This window comes from Osmerus eperlanus, unplaced genomic scaffold (genome assembly GCF_963692335.1).
Source record: "Osmerus eperlanus unplaced genomic scaffold, fOsmEpe2.1 SCAFFOLD_65, whole genome shotgun sequence".
NCBI classification, from domain to species: domain Eukaryota; kingdom Metazoa; phylum Chordata; class Actinopteri; order Osmeriformes; family Osmeridae; genus Osmerus; species Osmerus eperlanus.
The window spans coordinates 1-14,957 of record NW_026911134.1 but is presented as its reverse complement, the minus strand read 5'-3'; the positions used below and the strand labels follow the sequence as shown (position 1 = coordinate 14,957).

The following is a 14,957-nucleotide window of genomic DNA, read 5'->3' as shown; positions in this document are numbered from 1 at the left end:
TTAGACTTAAGATTGGACACAAAATTAATAGGTTGACTAGCATTAACAGAAGAGACAAACTTTTATTGAGAAAATTAACAAACTCTGGGAATGTCAAGCTGGCGAGGTGGTGTTTCTGTTGGGGCTTTGTGGCGGAATGTGGGCTGCAACTGCTTGTGTAAAACATAAACTGATACAAATCTAATAAATAAACTGAATTAAACACCAGACACAAAGCAATCAACAGGAATATAACAACCCTAAAAAAAAAAATCCACATAAAAATTATAAACCGACCAAACAGGATATTTTGGAGATTCACTTTCCAAAGTTTGGTCTAATAAATTCAAAGTGAGGTATTTTGTATCAACTACATTTTTCCAGAGCAGTGTTCATACTCAACAGAGAGGGGGGGGGGGGGCAGCGTGGGGGGGGGGGGGCAGCGTGGGGGGGGTGGGGGTGGGAGAGAACCTGCATGCCCGGGAACAGTGGGAGATGAGATCACAGCATCTCTGGTGTTCATCATGCAGGATTCACTAACACTCACTCATCCTCTGGAATAAAGAAAAATAACGAGCATAACGAGCATTACAGAACTGTACAGCCTTTAAAAATATAGGACCTTAATCACACTAGCTACTCTGGAATCACATTTTAGTGCTCATTTAATTATTCACTCACCACCATAAATCTCTAAACATGAGTTCAAAACATTGGCAGCAAATAAACTATTAGTGTATGGCATATATACATACATATATGGTACTCCCACATACATTTTGATTGTATAGTATTTGTCACATACAACTCTCAATCTTTGTAGTCAGAGAGCAGAGGAAGAGGAGGATCCCCCTTCCTCTCCTGATGGGGTCATGGGTCAAGGCACTGCCTGGAGTCCACACTCCCACTCTGGAGCACTCAGGCAAACAGGAAGTGAGGTCTAGTTCCTGGCAGCGATGACCACGGACAAGGCCACACCTCCGATGGCAACTGCTGTGGCACCAAACAGCCACTTCCAACTGACTCCGACTCCCTGGAGGAGGAGAGAGAGGAGGAGGAGAGAGGAGGAAAGGGAGAAGAGGAGTGAGGAGGACAAGTTCAGAAAAGGATGTAAGGAGAGGAGATGGATGGTCAGTATACATCCATCCCCTCACTATTTCAGTCAGACCAGAGAGGAGGGTGAGGAGAGGTGAGGTGAGGAGCTGGTCTCCCCCAGGTGAGGAGAGGTGAGGAGCTGGTCTCCCCCAGGTGAGGTGAGGTCTCCCCCAGGTGAGGAGAGGTGAGGTGAGGAGAGGTGAGGAGAGGTGAGGTCTCCCCCAGGTGAGGAGAGGTGAGGTGAGGAGAGGTGAGGTCTCCCCCAGGTGAGGAGAGGTGAGGATAGGAGCTGGTCTCCCCCAGGTGAAGAGAGGTGAGGTGAGGTCTCACCCAGGAGCTGGAGCTGGGAGGTTGCAGGTCGCTGCAGCCATCAGGGTTCCCCAGCATCTTCCTGTACATGGCTTGCTCCGCCCCCTTCTGCTCTGAGTGTTTCTTCACCAGCTTGGAGAGCTCAGCGTGGATCGTCTTCCAGGAGAACACACACACACACACACACTTGCAGGGTTACACTTGACATCATTGGAATCCTGCCCTCCTTTCCCAATGCCTCAATTTACTGTCCACGTACTGGAATGCACAATCTCACCACTGCCCTGCAACACTCACACACACAAACCACATCCCCCCAGGATATTTACAGCACCAAGCAGCCTCCAGCCAGACCTGCCAAAGTGCTGAGTCTGCACTTCCTCCAGCCCGCCTCCTCCGCCATGAGGACATTGGCACCATCTGCTGGTCACGGGTGGGAACTACAGCTCCTGTTTGTCAACCAGCCCAGGAGGAGAGGGAGGGAGGGGGATGGGAGGACAGGATGGGAGTGAGGGAGGAGGAGAAGGAGGAGAGGATGGGAGTGAGGGAGGAGGAGAGGATGGGAGTGAGGGAGGAGGAGAAGGAGGACAGGATGGGAGTGAGGGAGGAGGAGAAGGAGGAGAGGATGGGAGTGAGGGAGGAGGAGAAGGAGGACAGGATGGGAGTGAGGGAGGAGGAGAAGGAGGAGAGGATGGGAGTGAGGGAGGAGGAGAAGGAGGAGAGGATGGGAGTGAGGGAGGAGGAGAAGGAGGAGGAGGGAGGAGAGGGAGGGAGGGGGATGGGAGGACAGGATGTGTACCTTGTTGCTTGTTACCTTGTTGCTTGGCTCCAGTTTCAGAGCCCTGCGGAGGATCCTGATGGCCTCAGCATAATCCCCCTGCAGGGCCAGCACCTGGAGGAGGACATACCACTGTCAGACAGGCACACAGGCAGGCAGGCAGACAGGCAGGCACACAGGCAGGCAGGCAGACAGGCAGGCACACAGGCAGGCAGGCAGACAGGCAGGCACACAGGCAGGCAGGCAGACAGGCAGGCACACAGGCAGGCAGGCAGGCAGGCAGACAGGCAGACAGGCAGGCAGGCACACAGGCAGGCAGGCAGGCACACAGGCAGGCAGGCAGGCAGGCACACAGGCAGGCAGGCAGGCAGGCACACAGGCAGGCAGGCAGGCACACAGGCAGGCAGGCAGGCAGGCACACAGGCAGGCAGGCAGGCACACAGGCAGGCAGGCACACAGGCAGACAGGCAGAAAGGCAGGCAGGCACATAGGGTTCAGGCCCCCCACCTTGCCCTTGCGGAACAGAGCCTTGATGTTGTCTGGCTGGTGTGCGAGGACGGCGACGCAGGAGCGCAGGGCCGCATCATGATGCTCCAGCTTCAGCTGGGCGGCCGCCATGTTGTTCAGACACTTCACCTTCACCTCCAGCAGGTCCTGCTCCTCCTGGGGGCTGATGTCCACTGGAACACCACATCAGTCAACCACAACACCTTCATCACACACACACCTACTTCCCACCCACAGAGGAATGTCTTTACTGAGTTTTCTTCCCAATGCACCCTGGTGGTGTGTAACTCCCCTCCAGAAGACCAGCACCCTGGTGGTGTGTAACTCCCCTCCAGAAGACCAGCACCCTGGTGGTGTGTAACTCCCCTCCAGAAGACCAGCACCCTGAGGGGGGTGAGGCTGGGATGGTCCCACCTGAACGCTGCTTCAGATAAACTCATGCTGGATGAACAAAGGTAAGAGGGTGACCAGCAGGGGTGAGCGCCGAGGCCAGCTCCTGACCTTTAGACGAGGACTCTGTGATCTGCAGGGCGATGGCGTAGGAGTTGACAGCGAAGGCGTACTCCCCCCTCTGGTAGTAGTAGTTGCCTCTCTCTCTCTTGCGTCCCGCCAAGGAGTTCCTCTCCTGCGGGGGCAGCATCTCCAGGTCGGGGGGCTCCAGGGCCCCCAGAAGCTCCACCTCCAGGCCCAGCTCAGCCCCCGGGGACACCGCCGGCTCCACGCTGCCCGGGAGAGGAGGCACCAGACCAGACACAGGCCTCAGACTGAGCCTCTCCCAGACCCCAGCGACATGGCAGATCCCACAGATGAATCTTTTACCCATAATAATATAACATCTAACAGTCCACCAGTGGCCTGCGGGATGCTAGGCAGCCTACCTACCTCCCCATGGAGCCGTAAGCATATTTGGAGTCGGTGAGGACGAGACACTTTTCTCCCATCTCCATCAACTGCACAGTCAGGTCCAGCGCCTGGGGAATACACCTGGTCAGTATTCACCTGGTTAGCTACACCTGGTCAGTATTCACCTGGTTAGCTACACCTGGTCAGTATTCACCTGGTTAGCTACACCTGGTCAGTATTCACCTGGTTAGCTACACCTGGTCAGTATTCACCTGGTTAGCTACACATGGTCAGTATTCACCTGGTTAGCTACACCTGGTCAGTATTCACCTGGTTAGCTACACCTGGTCAGTATTCACCTGGTTAGCTACACATGGTCAGTATTCACCTGGTTAGCTACACCTGGTCAGTATTCACCTGGTTAGCTACACCTTGTCAGTATTCACCTGGTTAGCTACACCTGGATGCTAGTTACCTGGGTGACATCGCCGTCTCCCAGGGTGAAGGAGAGCTCTGGCTCGTCAGCGATCAGGGTTCCGTCAGCGAGCTTGGTCCTCAGGTGAACCGTCACCTCCTGGCCCTTCTGGGGCTTGCTGTCTGGGCCCCGCCCCGCCTCCAGAACCTTCTTCTGCAGCTGTCCGTTACCTGCACACACAGCTCAGCCAATCAGCTGCCTTTTACCGGCACACACAGCTCAGCCAATCAGCTGTTCAGTCACACACCCATCACCAGTGAGAATGTCAATGTAAAAGTATATTACTCCTGACATGTGCACCAACTAGCCACCAGCACGTACACTGGATCAAACCTTAAACAGGTAAACAATCAATATCATGCGATCACTCCTTACGTACCTAATACATCCATCCACTCATCAACTGGAGCTTCTCCTGCTGACGCCTCCTTGCCAGCCAGCTCCTCGCCAGCCGGCTCCTCCTTGCCTCCTCCGGCGTCTTCCAGCGGAGGAGGGTCGTCCACGTCTTCATCGTCCAGAATCTCGAAGTCTTCCCCGCTGTCTAGCAACGATGCTCGCACAGACTTCTTGGCGGATGGGATCGAGTCCTGCTTGTCACCGGCCCCGTTGAGCTCTTCCGTGTCGCCCATCTGTCGAATTGAGTCAGAAACAAGCGACGAAGCTAATAGTTAGACCGTTTAATCTTTCAACTGCGACTAGCATCTGTGTCTGTCGGTTGGTCCACAAACATTGCATGTGCGTATTGAGAATTCTCTCGTTTCACCGTAAATTACGGCGTAACTTACTCAACAGGCAGCTACTGTAGCTCTACTAGTTATCCTCACGGACCTCGTAATACTAGGAATATTAAGCAGACTACATACCTAAATCAGGTATTAGGCTAGTTAATAGTTCCATTAAACAGGTAAATAGTGCCTTCTATACATCAACAAAAATACATGTTTATGAGATGCGGGTCGTTATGATCCCATGTGGCCGAAGTGTCCAGTGGGACGTTTCCAGAACTTTCTAGCAAGTTGCTTTCCTCAACCTTACAGGCTAACATAGCTAACGTTAGCTTTCGCAAGCACTGTTGTTGTTGCTGTTCAGACGCACCAAACATCCAAGTCGGTTAGCCAAATGCATTTCTCAAAGTGAATTTTAAACATACGAGCTAGTATGTATAGTAAGACCAGACACGATTGTAGAAACGCTTACCTTGAAACTAAATTGTTAAGAGATAAAGCGTTTGGTTGCTATATTCGTGTTTTTCCTTGGTTCCCACCGATGTGACAGCTCGCCAGCATTTCCTGGTCACCTTCAGGCTTCCTGTGTTTCTATTGGCCCACTTTCTGTAAACAATTCTGCTATTGGTCGAATTATCAATCAATGGAATAACCTAATCTAAATTGGTCATTGACCGCAACCATAGACTGTAAAAACAAGACTGCAACAGAAATGTGTAAGAGATTTGGTTTTACTCTTTATAAATGCTTTCAAATATAAAGGATATCAAGATTACGAACACTGTAGGACTGTGTTATCCACTGCGTTTAATGTATTAAGCACCGTGTGTGACGTTGACTGTCAGTGTTACTGATGACATAGTGAAGACTAGGAGTATAAATCAAATACATTTATTATTGATGCAGTTGTTTCTTTTTTGATAAGCAAATTATCAGTTTTTCTTTCAGTCTAAAGAAAACTTTACAATATAAAGAAACATACAATGGTATCTTTATCACCTACACAAGACAGCTATCCCTAACACAAGATCCTGAACTATCCAACCATGAATTACAAAGCCAACCCAAGAGACTGACTGCTTCATATTAAATACTGCCGTGTCATCAGAAAGGACCATGTACATTACAGAAAAATCAATATGTCCGCTCCCTCTCCACCTCCACCAACCGCCCACCCGACCCCACCCCAGCCCACCCCACCCGACCCCACCCCACCCCCACATCTTCCTAATAATACAGTATTGTACATCACAATGGCAGTACAGAGATGGCCAACATGATATACACAGGCGAGGGAGACAGGATCAGACATGATCCATCTTTACAGCGCTATTGAAGAAGTGAATAGCAAAGGACACAGTTTTCCCCATAAGTATTAGATGTGATCTATTCTTAATTTAAAATGAGGTTTTTAAGTATTTTTTAAATTTTAAGTTTTCTTAAATTGATAGAAATTCCTTCATTTTAAAAACTTTATTATGTTGTCCGTTGATCAGTCCGCTGGGACGAGGACGTGGGCAATCTTTTCACATTAGAGATTCATTCACAGAAATCTCTCTTATACGTCACTTTACTAACCCCACATAGTGACGCTGTGGCATCCGAGCATTCCGTAGTGAACATTTGCGGAACTGTAAGGTTTTCATGTTCTAAGTAATTTTTCATATATTCAAATTTTACCCCTCAATTTTAGTTTTAGTTGTCATAAAGATGGAACGAGATATAAAGCGTCTCTGGATTATGAAAAACACGAACAGTTAATTTATAATTTACTTTTAGCTGTAATCATTGGTAGTGACTGACATATAAAAACATGTCAATGATATCAAAATGCATTTTACAGTATTTACAAATAAAGAAATCCAGGAGAAGGTAGTCTGGGTAATGGGTTCATGTGGAGGGGGGTGTCTGATAAATACAAAAATGTTTGCTCTCAGAACTCCTTTCCCAGGAAGGGTTTACATGGTTTAGTTTGAATCTAGTTGTCTCGACCGAGCGCTACTCTCATGACCTCACAAGCTTGAGCTTCACTAGCGGGCGAACCACACCCAGCTGTCAACCAAGTATCTTCCTCATGACACTAACCCAGGACTAACCCAGGACTAACCCAGGACTAACCCAGGACTAACCCAGGCCTCACCCAGGCCTTACCCAGGCCTCACCCAGGCCTTACCCAGGACTAACCCAGGACTAACCCAGGACTAACCCAGGCCTAACCCAGGCCTCACCCAGGCCTTACCCAGGACTAACCCAGGACTAACCCAGGACTAACCCAGGACTAACCCAGGACTAACCCAGGCCTCACCCAGGCCTCACCCAGGCCTCACCCAGGACTAACCCAGGACTAACCCAGGACTAACCCAGGACTCACCCAGGCCTCACCCAGGACTAACCCAGGACTAACCCAGGACTAACCCAGGACTAACCCAGGACTAACCCAGGACTAACCCAGGACTAACCCAGGCCTTACCCAGGACTAACCCAGGACTAACCCAGGCCTCACCCAGGACTAACCCAGGACTAACCCAGGACTAACCCAGGACTAACCCAGGCCTCACCCAGGCCTTACCCAGGACTAACCCAGGACTAACCCAGGACTAACCCAGGACTAACCCAGGCCTCACCCAGGCCTTACCCAGGACTAACCCAGGACTAACCCAGGACTAACCCAGGACTAACCCAGGCCTCACCCAGGACTAACCCAGGACTAACCCAGGACTAACCCAGGACTAACCCAGGCCTCACCCAGGCCTCACCCAGGACTAACCCAGGACTAACCCAGGACTAACCCAGGACTAACCCAGGCCTCACCCAGGACTAACCCAGGACTAACCCAGGACTAACCCAGGACTAACCCAGGACTAACCCAGGACTAACCCAGGCCTCACCCAGGACTAACCCAGGACTAACCCAGGACTAACCCAGGACTAACCCAGGATTCATCCAGGACTAACCCAGGATTCATCCAGGACTAACCCAGGATTCACCCAGGATTCATCCAGGACTCACCCAGGATTCACCCTGGACTCACCCAGGATTCACCCTGGACTCACCCAGGATTCATCCAGGACTAACCCAGGATTCATCCAGGACTAACCCAGGATTCATCCAGGATTCATCCAGGACTCACCCAGGATTCATCCAGGACTCACCCAGGCCACGATGATTCAGTTATAGCGTGGTGACAGTCAGCTGGTCATGTCACCCTCGCTGTGGGATGTCACAGAGTGATTGTGAGACTGGCTGGGCACAGCAGCAGACAGAACCTGTCTGGATGTGAGACTGGCTGGGCACAGCAGCAGACAGAACCTGTCTGGATGTGCAGACTCAAAGGGCTTGATTTCCACACACATAAATACACAGAATACACTTCATAGAATTTGTAACTAAAATCAAACAATACAAAGGAATTAACTATAATCAACAATAACAACAACAACAACAGCGTCTGAATGTGAATTCAGTCTAAACCAAACAACAGCAATTATAAAAACTTCCTAGACTTGTTATGAGGAGTTGAAGATGAAGCTGACACCAAGCTTTGGACATCATGAAGGAACCCCAGAACACAAGGATGAACCCCAGAACACAAGGATGTGTAGAGAGGTTCACAGACAAAGTTCTACGTCGGAAAACTGACAACAAAAAACTAAACTCAAGCGTCAGCAGCAGAAAGCAGCCGCCTAGGCAGACATGTGACCAGACAGGAGTGGTGCATTGTGTGAGGAGCTGACCTACTGGACACTAAACACATCCAACACGTGTAAACAGAAATGTCCTTGTGCTTCTTCTGAAGTAGCTGATGCTGATATTACAATGTGCCCTTCACTGGAGTCCCTAACAACATCATCCCCCCCCCAAAAAAGACAAATCCTCAAGGAACATCAGATTAATAACATAACCAATCAAATATAAACATGAAATGAACAACGTCCTTGCCCTTAATGACATCACTAGTTCAGCTTTCCGCTCTCAGAAGCAGGACGCTGTCGTCGTAGAGACAGGCCTCCTCCGCCCCCCCCTCTGCTGCATTGTGGGAACTGGAGTGAAAGACTGAAGGACTGAGGAGAGGCGGTGAGCATGGCAGCAGGATGGACTCAGGGGTCAGGGGTCATCTGAGGAGGGGGCGGGTGACCCCTTACTGCCCAGGGCGTGTGAGGAAGCTTGGCAGGCAGGGAGAGTCTGTGTAGAGTCCCTTCCTGTGTGTCTGTGACTGTTTCCTGTTCCCGCCCCCCATCTTGCACATGCTGGGAGGCGCAGCGTCGAGGTGAGGGGCCCGCTGATCCAGGGACACGCCAAGCCAGGGGGGAGGAGGGGGAGGAGGAGGGGGAGGAGGAGGAGGGGGAGGAGGAGGAGGGGGAGGAGGGGGCGAGATGCACCGTGGTAAGAGTACCAGGAAGGGGGAGGGGGGGCAGAGATTAAGAAATAAAAATAAAAAGATAAAATAAAAAAAGCAATCACACACTCATCGTCATGTTGGGTGAATACTGCGAAGAGAGAAGAGAGGGGAGGGAGGGAGGAGGGGAGGGAGGTGGGGAGGGAGGAGGGGAGGAGGGGAGGGAGGAGGGGAGGAGGGGAGGGAGGAGGAAAGGAGGAGGAAAGGAGGGGAGAAACAGATAAGCCAACACTATAGTAACTCCTCATGTCAGTCTACACAGTTAAATATCATCCAAGAAATAAGCAACTTCATTCAGTGTTTCAACCAACTTCACACTCTATACTTGTATGTGTATGTGTGTGTCTGTGTGTGAGTAAATATTTGCCATTCATGCATTGTTGCCAGGTGCACTAATCTGAGGCTGTAAAACAGCAGGGCTTGAAGGAGGGAGGGATTAAGGGAGGGAGAGGGATGGAGGGAGGGAGGGAGAGGGATGGAGGGAGGGATGGATGGAGGGATGAAGGGAGGGAAGGATGGAGGGATGGAGGGATGGAAAACAGCTCTGTATTGGAAGCAGTAGTCACAGGAAGCAGTAGTCACAGGAAGCAGTAGTCACAGGAAGCAGTAGTCACAGGAAGCAGCACGTGTAAACAAACATGTCGCCGAGGGGAAACCACATCGCAGAGGGCAACCATGCTGTCTGTTTGCAGGCAGTGGGAGGGGCTAGGTCAGGTGTGGGAGGGGCCAGGCGTTAGAAACTCACACTCTCATTCTGGAATGGGTTGAGGAAGTTCCCCGTCATGTCCCCATCATCGCGAGGGGTTCCGGGAGGGTTGCTCATGACAGCCATGTTGTTGGGAGAATTCTAAAACATCAAAGAACATCAGTCAGTCAGTCAGTCCATCACTTAAACAATATATCGAGTGTCCAATACATATCTTCAGTCTGCCTCCTGTATCATGTGGTACTGGCAGGGTTACTGTAGTGTTTGGATTCAACAGGGATTCATATTTCCTGCTCTAGTCTCTATGGTCAGCGTTCATATCAACATGCTGCTGTCACATGACAGAGGGTCTCTATGGTCAGGTGATCAACATGCTGCTGTCACATGACAGAGGAGCCTCACCTTTGGCAACCCATCCATGTCACCAGACCCTAGGAGAGAGAGGGAGAGAGAGAGACATAGACATAGAGAGAGATGCAGAAGGAGGTAGAGATAAACAGAAAGATAGGGAGAGAGAGGAGGAGAGATAAAGAGACAGAGATCAGATTTCATCCCCCTTACTGATGAAGTGAACCTGTCTGATCCAGTTAACATCTGTTCCCTCATCATCCTGTCCTGAAGAGAGACGTGTTCTCTCTGCTGACCACCAGAGGGCACACTGACACTGCTCACGCCTACACGACCCGTTACCGTGGTGTTGACACCCACCTAGCAACCCATTACCGTGGTGTTGACACCCACCTAGCGACCCGTTACCGTGGCGTTGACACCTACCTAGCGACCCGTTCATGTGATGTGGCTCCATGGATCCCATCCCGCCCATCGGACCGTCCGGACCTGGACCCATGGGGAACTGCAGAGAGACACAGTCAGAACACGCTGCCATGGCAACACAGGGAGACACAGAGGAGCAGGGACAGGACGTAACCATAACAACCTCCCCCGGTCTCACCGTGGGCCTGTTCCCTCCGGGGCCGATGGGGTTCATCATGGTATAAATGTTCTCACTGGAGTTGGTGGAGTCTGGCAGGAGAAACACCACAACAATCACCTTTACAGCCTAGACACACTCACACACACACTCACACACACACACTCACACCCACCCACACGTACACACACTCACTCACACACACTGTGAGTCTGCTGTTTGTAAGTGGCCTTGTTGGTGTGCTTGGTGCTTTTATATGTCCATTCTTACACATCTTTCAACTGTATGTGTGTGTGAGCGTGGTCCTGGCGACTGCAGTGGAAAAATGTGTTCCAGTCTCGTGTGAACAGGAGTTTCCGGAGCAACTCACCACAATAGAGGGTTTGAGGTGTATAAATAATAACTACCTCTACACAGTAGCAGGAGAGGAGAAGAGGAGAGGAAAGGAGTCGGAGTCAGGTGGCTGAGCGGTTAGGGAAGCGGGCTAGGGAAGCGGGCTAGTAAAAGGAGAGGAGAAGAGGGGGGAGGAGAGGAGAGGAGAGATGAGAGGAGAGGAGGGGGAGGAGAGGAGAGGAGAAGAGGGGGGAGGAGAGGAGAGATGAGAGGAGGGGGAGGAGAGGAGAGAGAAGAGAGGAGAGGAGGGGAAAGGAGAGGAGAGAGGGAATAGGAGAGGTGAGAGGAGAGGAGAGGAAAGGGGAGAAGAGGAGGGGGCAGAAGAGGAGAGATGAGAGGAGAGGAGGGGAGAGGAGAGAGAAGAGAGGAGAGGAGGGGAAAGGAGAGAGGGAATAGGAGAGGAGAGAGGAGAGAAGGGGAAAGGAGAGGAGAGGGGGGATGGGAAAGGAGAGGAGAGAGGAGACTCACCTCCTGGGCTAGGCATGATGGGAGTTCCTGGTGGACCTCCGCCCCCTGGAGGACCCTGGAGAGGGAGAGAGAGACAGGGAGAGAGAGGGAGAGAGAGAGAGAGAGAGAGAAAGAAAAAAAACATGTATGACGTGTTTCCAGTTGTGTCAGTGGTCGATGTGATGTAACACACCTCACCACCAGCAGGGAGACTTACCACATAGTTGCCCGGAGAGGAAGAAGAATACGCTATCTAGAGAAGAAACAGGGAACAAACATCAGTCAGCCTGATGAGTCATGAGTCATCAAAGACACTCCAGAATACAAAGGTGACGTACTGAGTTAGCGTTGGCATTGGGCCAGGGACCTCTACCTCCAGGACCGCTGGAGACAGGAAACAGGAAGCAGACAGGAAACAGGAAGCAGACAGTAAACAGGAAGCAGACTGTCAGACAAATTGAGCTGTTCCCAGAGGTGCAGAGGTTTCACTTCATTCATTCATCACATGTTCATTCATTCATCAAGAGTGACTCACATGTTCATTCATTCATCAGAGTGACTCACATGTTCATCCCAGGACCCATGGAGTTAGGAGGAGGCCTCATGCCTCCACCATAGTTCTGCACAGAGAGGACACACAGTCAGGAGGGTGTGTGTGTGTAGTGTGTGTAGTGTGTATAGTGTGTATGTGTGTGTCAGATGGCTGAGCTGTTAGGGAATCGTGCTATTAATCACAAGGTTGCCGGTTCGATTCCCGGCTGTGCATATTTATCTTGTGTCCTTGGGCAAGGCACTTCACCCTACTTGCCTCGGGGGGAATGTCCCCGTACTTACTGTAAGTCGCTCTGGATAAGAGCGTCTGCTAAATGACTAAATGTAAATGTAATGTGTGTGTAGTGTGTGTAGTGTGTTTTTGTGTGTAGTGTGTTTGTGTGTGTACCTGTGGGCCCATGCCTCCCATGCCTCTGGGGGCTGTCATCCTCATGGGACCCCCCATGTTAGGGTGTCCTGGGAGGAGACAGAGGACAGTGTGTTAGTGTGTGGCATCAAGATGTGTGTGTGTGTGCCTGTGTGTGTGTGTGTGCGTACCTTGAGGTCTGGTGGGGTCCAGACTGTTTGGCAGGAGTGGCTGTGACCCTGGAACTCCCACTGGAGGCTGAGAGAGAGAGAGAGAGAGAGAGAGAGAGAGAGAGAGAGAGAGAGAGAGAGAGAGAGAGATGGAGAGAGAGAGAGAGAGAGAGAGAGAGAGAGAGAGAGAGAGAGAGAGAGAGAGAGAGAGAGATGGAGAGGATTAAATCTAGGTCTCAACACATTTCCCTAATGAATAGAATCGCCAGTTGTAACCATGAGTGAGCTGTGAAGGTGTAACCTTCAGCTCCCAGACACAGTAAACTCAGACAGAGTTTGATCAGGTGTTCAGACAGGTAAGGGGGCGTGGCCTCCAGGTGAGTAAATGTACCTGATTTGGCATTCGGAGTGCAGGGCGGGGTCCGCCTGGGTACCGTGGAGACATGAAAGGCTGAAGGGAGGAGAGGGAGAGAGGGAGAGGAGGAGAAAATATGACCCCTCACTAGGTCTGTGTATTCCACATGTTTTTCCACATTAAGTTATTATTCTGATTATATCATGTTATGTTTCTGTTATTTTTATGATGATTTTGATCATTGGTTTCTCTAGTTCACTAGTCTAGGAGGTGGAGGTTATGACATCTAATACTGTGATGTTGTATCTCTGGTACATGGTATTCTCCCCTCTGGTGCAGTACCCAGGTCTGACAGCAGGGGTAGCTGTAGCATCACAGAACATCATCCCTCCATTCCAACATCCAGCAGAGAGAGAGACAAAGAGAGAAGGAGAGAGGTGTAGAGAGAGAGAGTGGATGGGTATGAGAGAGAAGAGAAAGGAGGAGAGAGAGAGGGAGAGAGAGAGAGAGAGAGAGAGAGAGAGAGAGAGAGAGAAGAGAGAGAGAGAGAGAGAGAGAGAGAGAGAGAGAAAGAGAGAGAAAGAAAGAGGAGAGAGAGGAGAGAAAGAAGGAAAGGTGGATGATGTCAGCATGTTGAATGAGAGACAGTAGACCTGGATCAGATACAGAAGTTGGAAAACACGCACACACCAACACACACACACACCAATCTGTACAGACCCATGACATATGATGCCATCACTACAGAAACTGGCTTGCAGTCAGGTAAATAATACAAGTGGAATGTGTGTGTGTGTTGGAGGACCAGTTATATAGTCTCTCCTCTATCTTTAGATTTGCCAAGATGGTGGGTCTGTGTGTGAATGTGTGAGTGTGTATGTATCAGGTCTTCATCGTGCATGTGTGTGTGTGTGAGTGTATCTTACCTGGCCATGAGGCCCCATCATGGGGTTGTTGGGGTTGTGTGGAGGAGGCTGTGAGTGGGGAGACGGCTGAGATCCTGGAGGACCCTGAGAGGGGGGAGAGGGAGAGGGGAGGAGGGAGGGGGGAGAGGGAGGGAGGGGGGACAGGGAGGGAGAGAGAGGAGAGGGAGGGGGGAGGGGGAGGGAGTGGGGAGGGGAAGGGAGGGGTGGAAGGAGGTTATTGATCTTGAAACATGCAGGTGACAGACCTCCACCACTGAGATAATGTACTGTACCACTACCTGATTCACACTCAATGAATGCTCTAACACAGACACACACAAACACACACACAGCCCCCCCCCCCCCCCGCTGCAGGCCCTGCAGCCCCTCATACTCCTCACCACCAGGGGGCAGTGCCTACTCATCACCACCAGGGGGCAGTGCCTACTCCTCACCACCAGGGGCAGTGCCTACTCCTCACCACCAGGGGCAGTGTGCATCTGCCAGAAGACCAACCGAACAAACAAAGCCTGGAGAAACAGCAGCTCAGCACGCCTCATTGTCATTCCTGTCGGGCAGGAGGGGAGTCTACTAGTCCAGTCTGTAGTCTGCTAGTCCAGTCTGTAGTCTGCTAGTCCAGTCTGTAGTCTACTAGTCCAGTCTGTAGTCTGCTAGTCCAGTCTGTAGTCTGCTAGTCCAGACTGTAGTCTACTAGTCCAGTCTGTAGTCTGCTAGTCCAGTCTGTAGTCTGCTAGTCCAGTCTGTAGTCTACTAGTCCAGTCTGTAGTCTGCTAGTCCAGTCTGTAGTCTGCTAGTCCAGTCTCTAGTCTACTACTCCAGTCTCTAGTCTGCTACTCTAGTCTGTAGTCTACTAGAGTCCAGACTACTGGCCAGTCTTGGCCCTGTTGCTCAGCAGTCTGACAGGTTAGCATGCTATCAGGTTAGCATATGATCATGTTAGCATGCTAGCATTTGAGCATTCCATCATGTTAGCATACTTGCAGGTTAGCATACTAGCAGGTTATCTTAGGCTACTATGACTTTA

General features: G+C 51.0%; 2 protein-coding genes across 3 annotated transcripts; both read right to left on the bottom strand.

Annotated features, from left to right (window-relative positions):
* Positions 1-42: 42 nt before the first annotated feature.
* On the bottom strand, positions 43-5,308 carry fkbp8 (FKBP prolyl isomerase 8). 2 transcript variants are annotated; one of them, XM_062455249.1, is made up of 9 exons: positions 5,184-5,308; positions 4,366-4,615; positions 3,987-4,156; positions 3,551-3,639; positions 3,170-3,390; positions 2,669-2,841; positions 2,198-2,275; positions 1,405-1,539; positions 43-1,012 (listed from the first exon to the last, which is right to left on the bottom strand). In XM_062455249.1, the coding sequence occupies exons 2-9, from the start codon at positions 4,613-4,615 to the stop codon at positions 920-922; spliced, it is 1,209 nt and encodes a 402-aa protein (XP_062311233.1). In that variant the 5' UTR covers positions 5,184-5,308; the 3' UTR covers positions 43-919. The 2 variants fall into 2 exon arrangements, with proteins under 2 accessions (XP_062311233.1, XP_062311234.1); XM_062455250.1 differs by having other exon boundaries at positions 43-1,006.
* Positions 5,309-5,586: 278 nt separating this feature from the next.
* Positions 5,587-14,472, bottom strand: ssbp4 (single stranded DNA binding protein 4). The gene is made up of 14 exons (XM_062455251.1): positions 14,394-14,472; positions 13,934-14,049; positions 13,044-13,103; positions 12,674-12,740; positions 12,525-12,592; positions 12,149-12,204; positions 11,923-11,968; positions 11,802-11,837; positions 11,606-11,660; positions 10,766-10,836; positions 10,588-10,666; positions 10,216-10,244; positions 9,853-9,954; positions 5,587-8,990 (listed from the first exon to the last, which is right to left on the bottom strand). The coding sequence occupies exons 1-14, from the start codon at positions 14,470-14,472 to the stop codon at positions 8,850-8,852; spliced, it is 1,005 nt and encodes a 334-aa protein (XP_062311235.1). The 3' UTR covers positions 5,587-8,849.
* Between the last annotated feature and the right edge of the window lie 485 nt (positions 14,473-14,957).

Bases quoted from the DNA above. Each gene is read 5' to 3' on its own strand.
- ssbp4 (XM_062455251.1), bottom strand. From the start codon at position 14,472: ATGAGGCGTGCTGAGCTGCTGTTTCTCCAGGCTTTGTTTGTTCGGTTG. The intron at 12,741-13,043 runs GTACATTTACTC...TCTCTCTCTCAG, and splicing joins CACTCCGAATGCCAAATCAG to CCTCCAGTGGGAGTTCCAGG. The intron at 11,661-11,801 runs GTAAGTCTCCCT...CTCCCTCTCCAG, and splicing joins CCTCTCCGGGCAACTATGTG to GGTCCTCCAGGGGGCGGAGG.
- fkbp8 (XM_062455249.1), bottom strand. From the start codon at position 4,615: ATGGGCGACACGGAAGAGCTCAACGGGGCCGGTGACAAGCAGGACTCG. The intron at 3,391-3,550 runs GTAGGTAGGCTG...TCTCCCGGGCAG, and splicing joins GCTTACGGCTCCATGGGGAG to CGTGGAGCCGGCGGTGTCCC. The intron at 1,013-1,404 runs GTGAGACCTCAC...CTCCTCCTCCAG, and splicing joins CTCCCAGCTCCAGCTCCTGG to GGAGTCGGAGTCAGTTGGAA.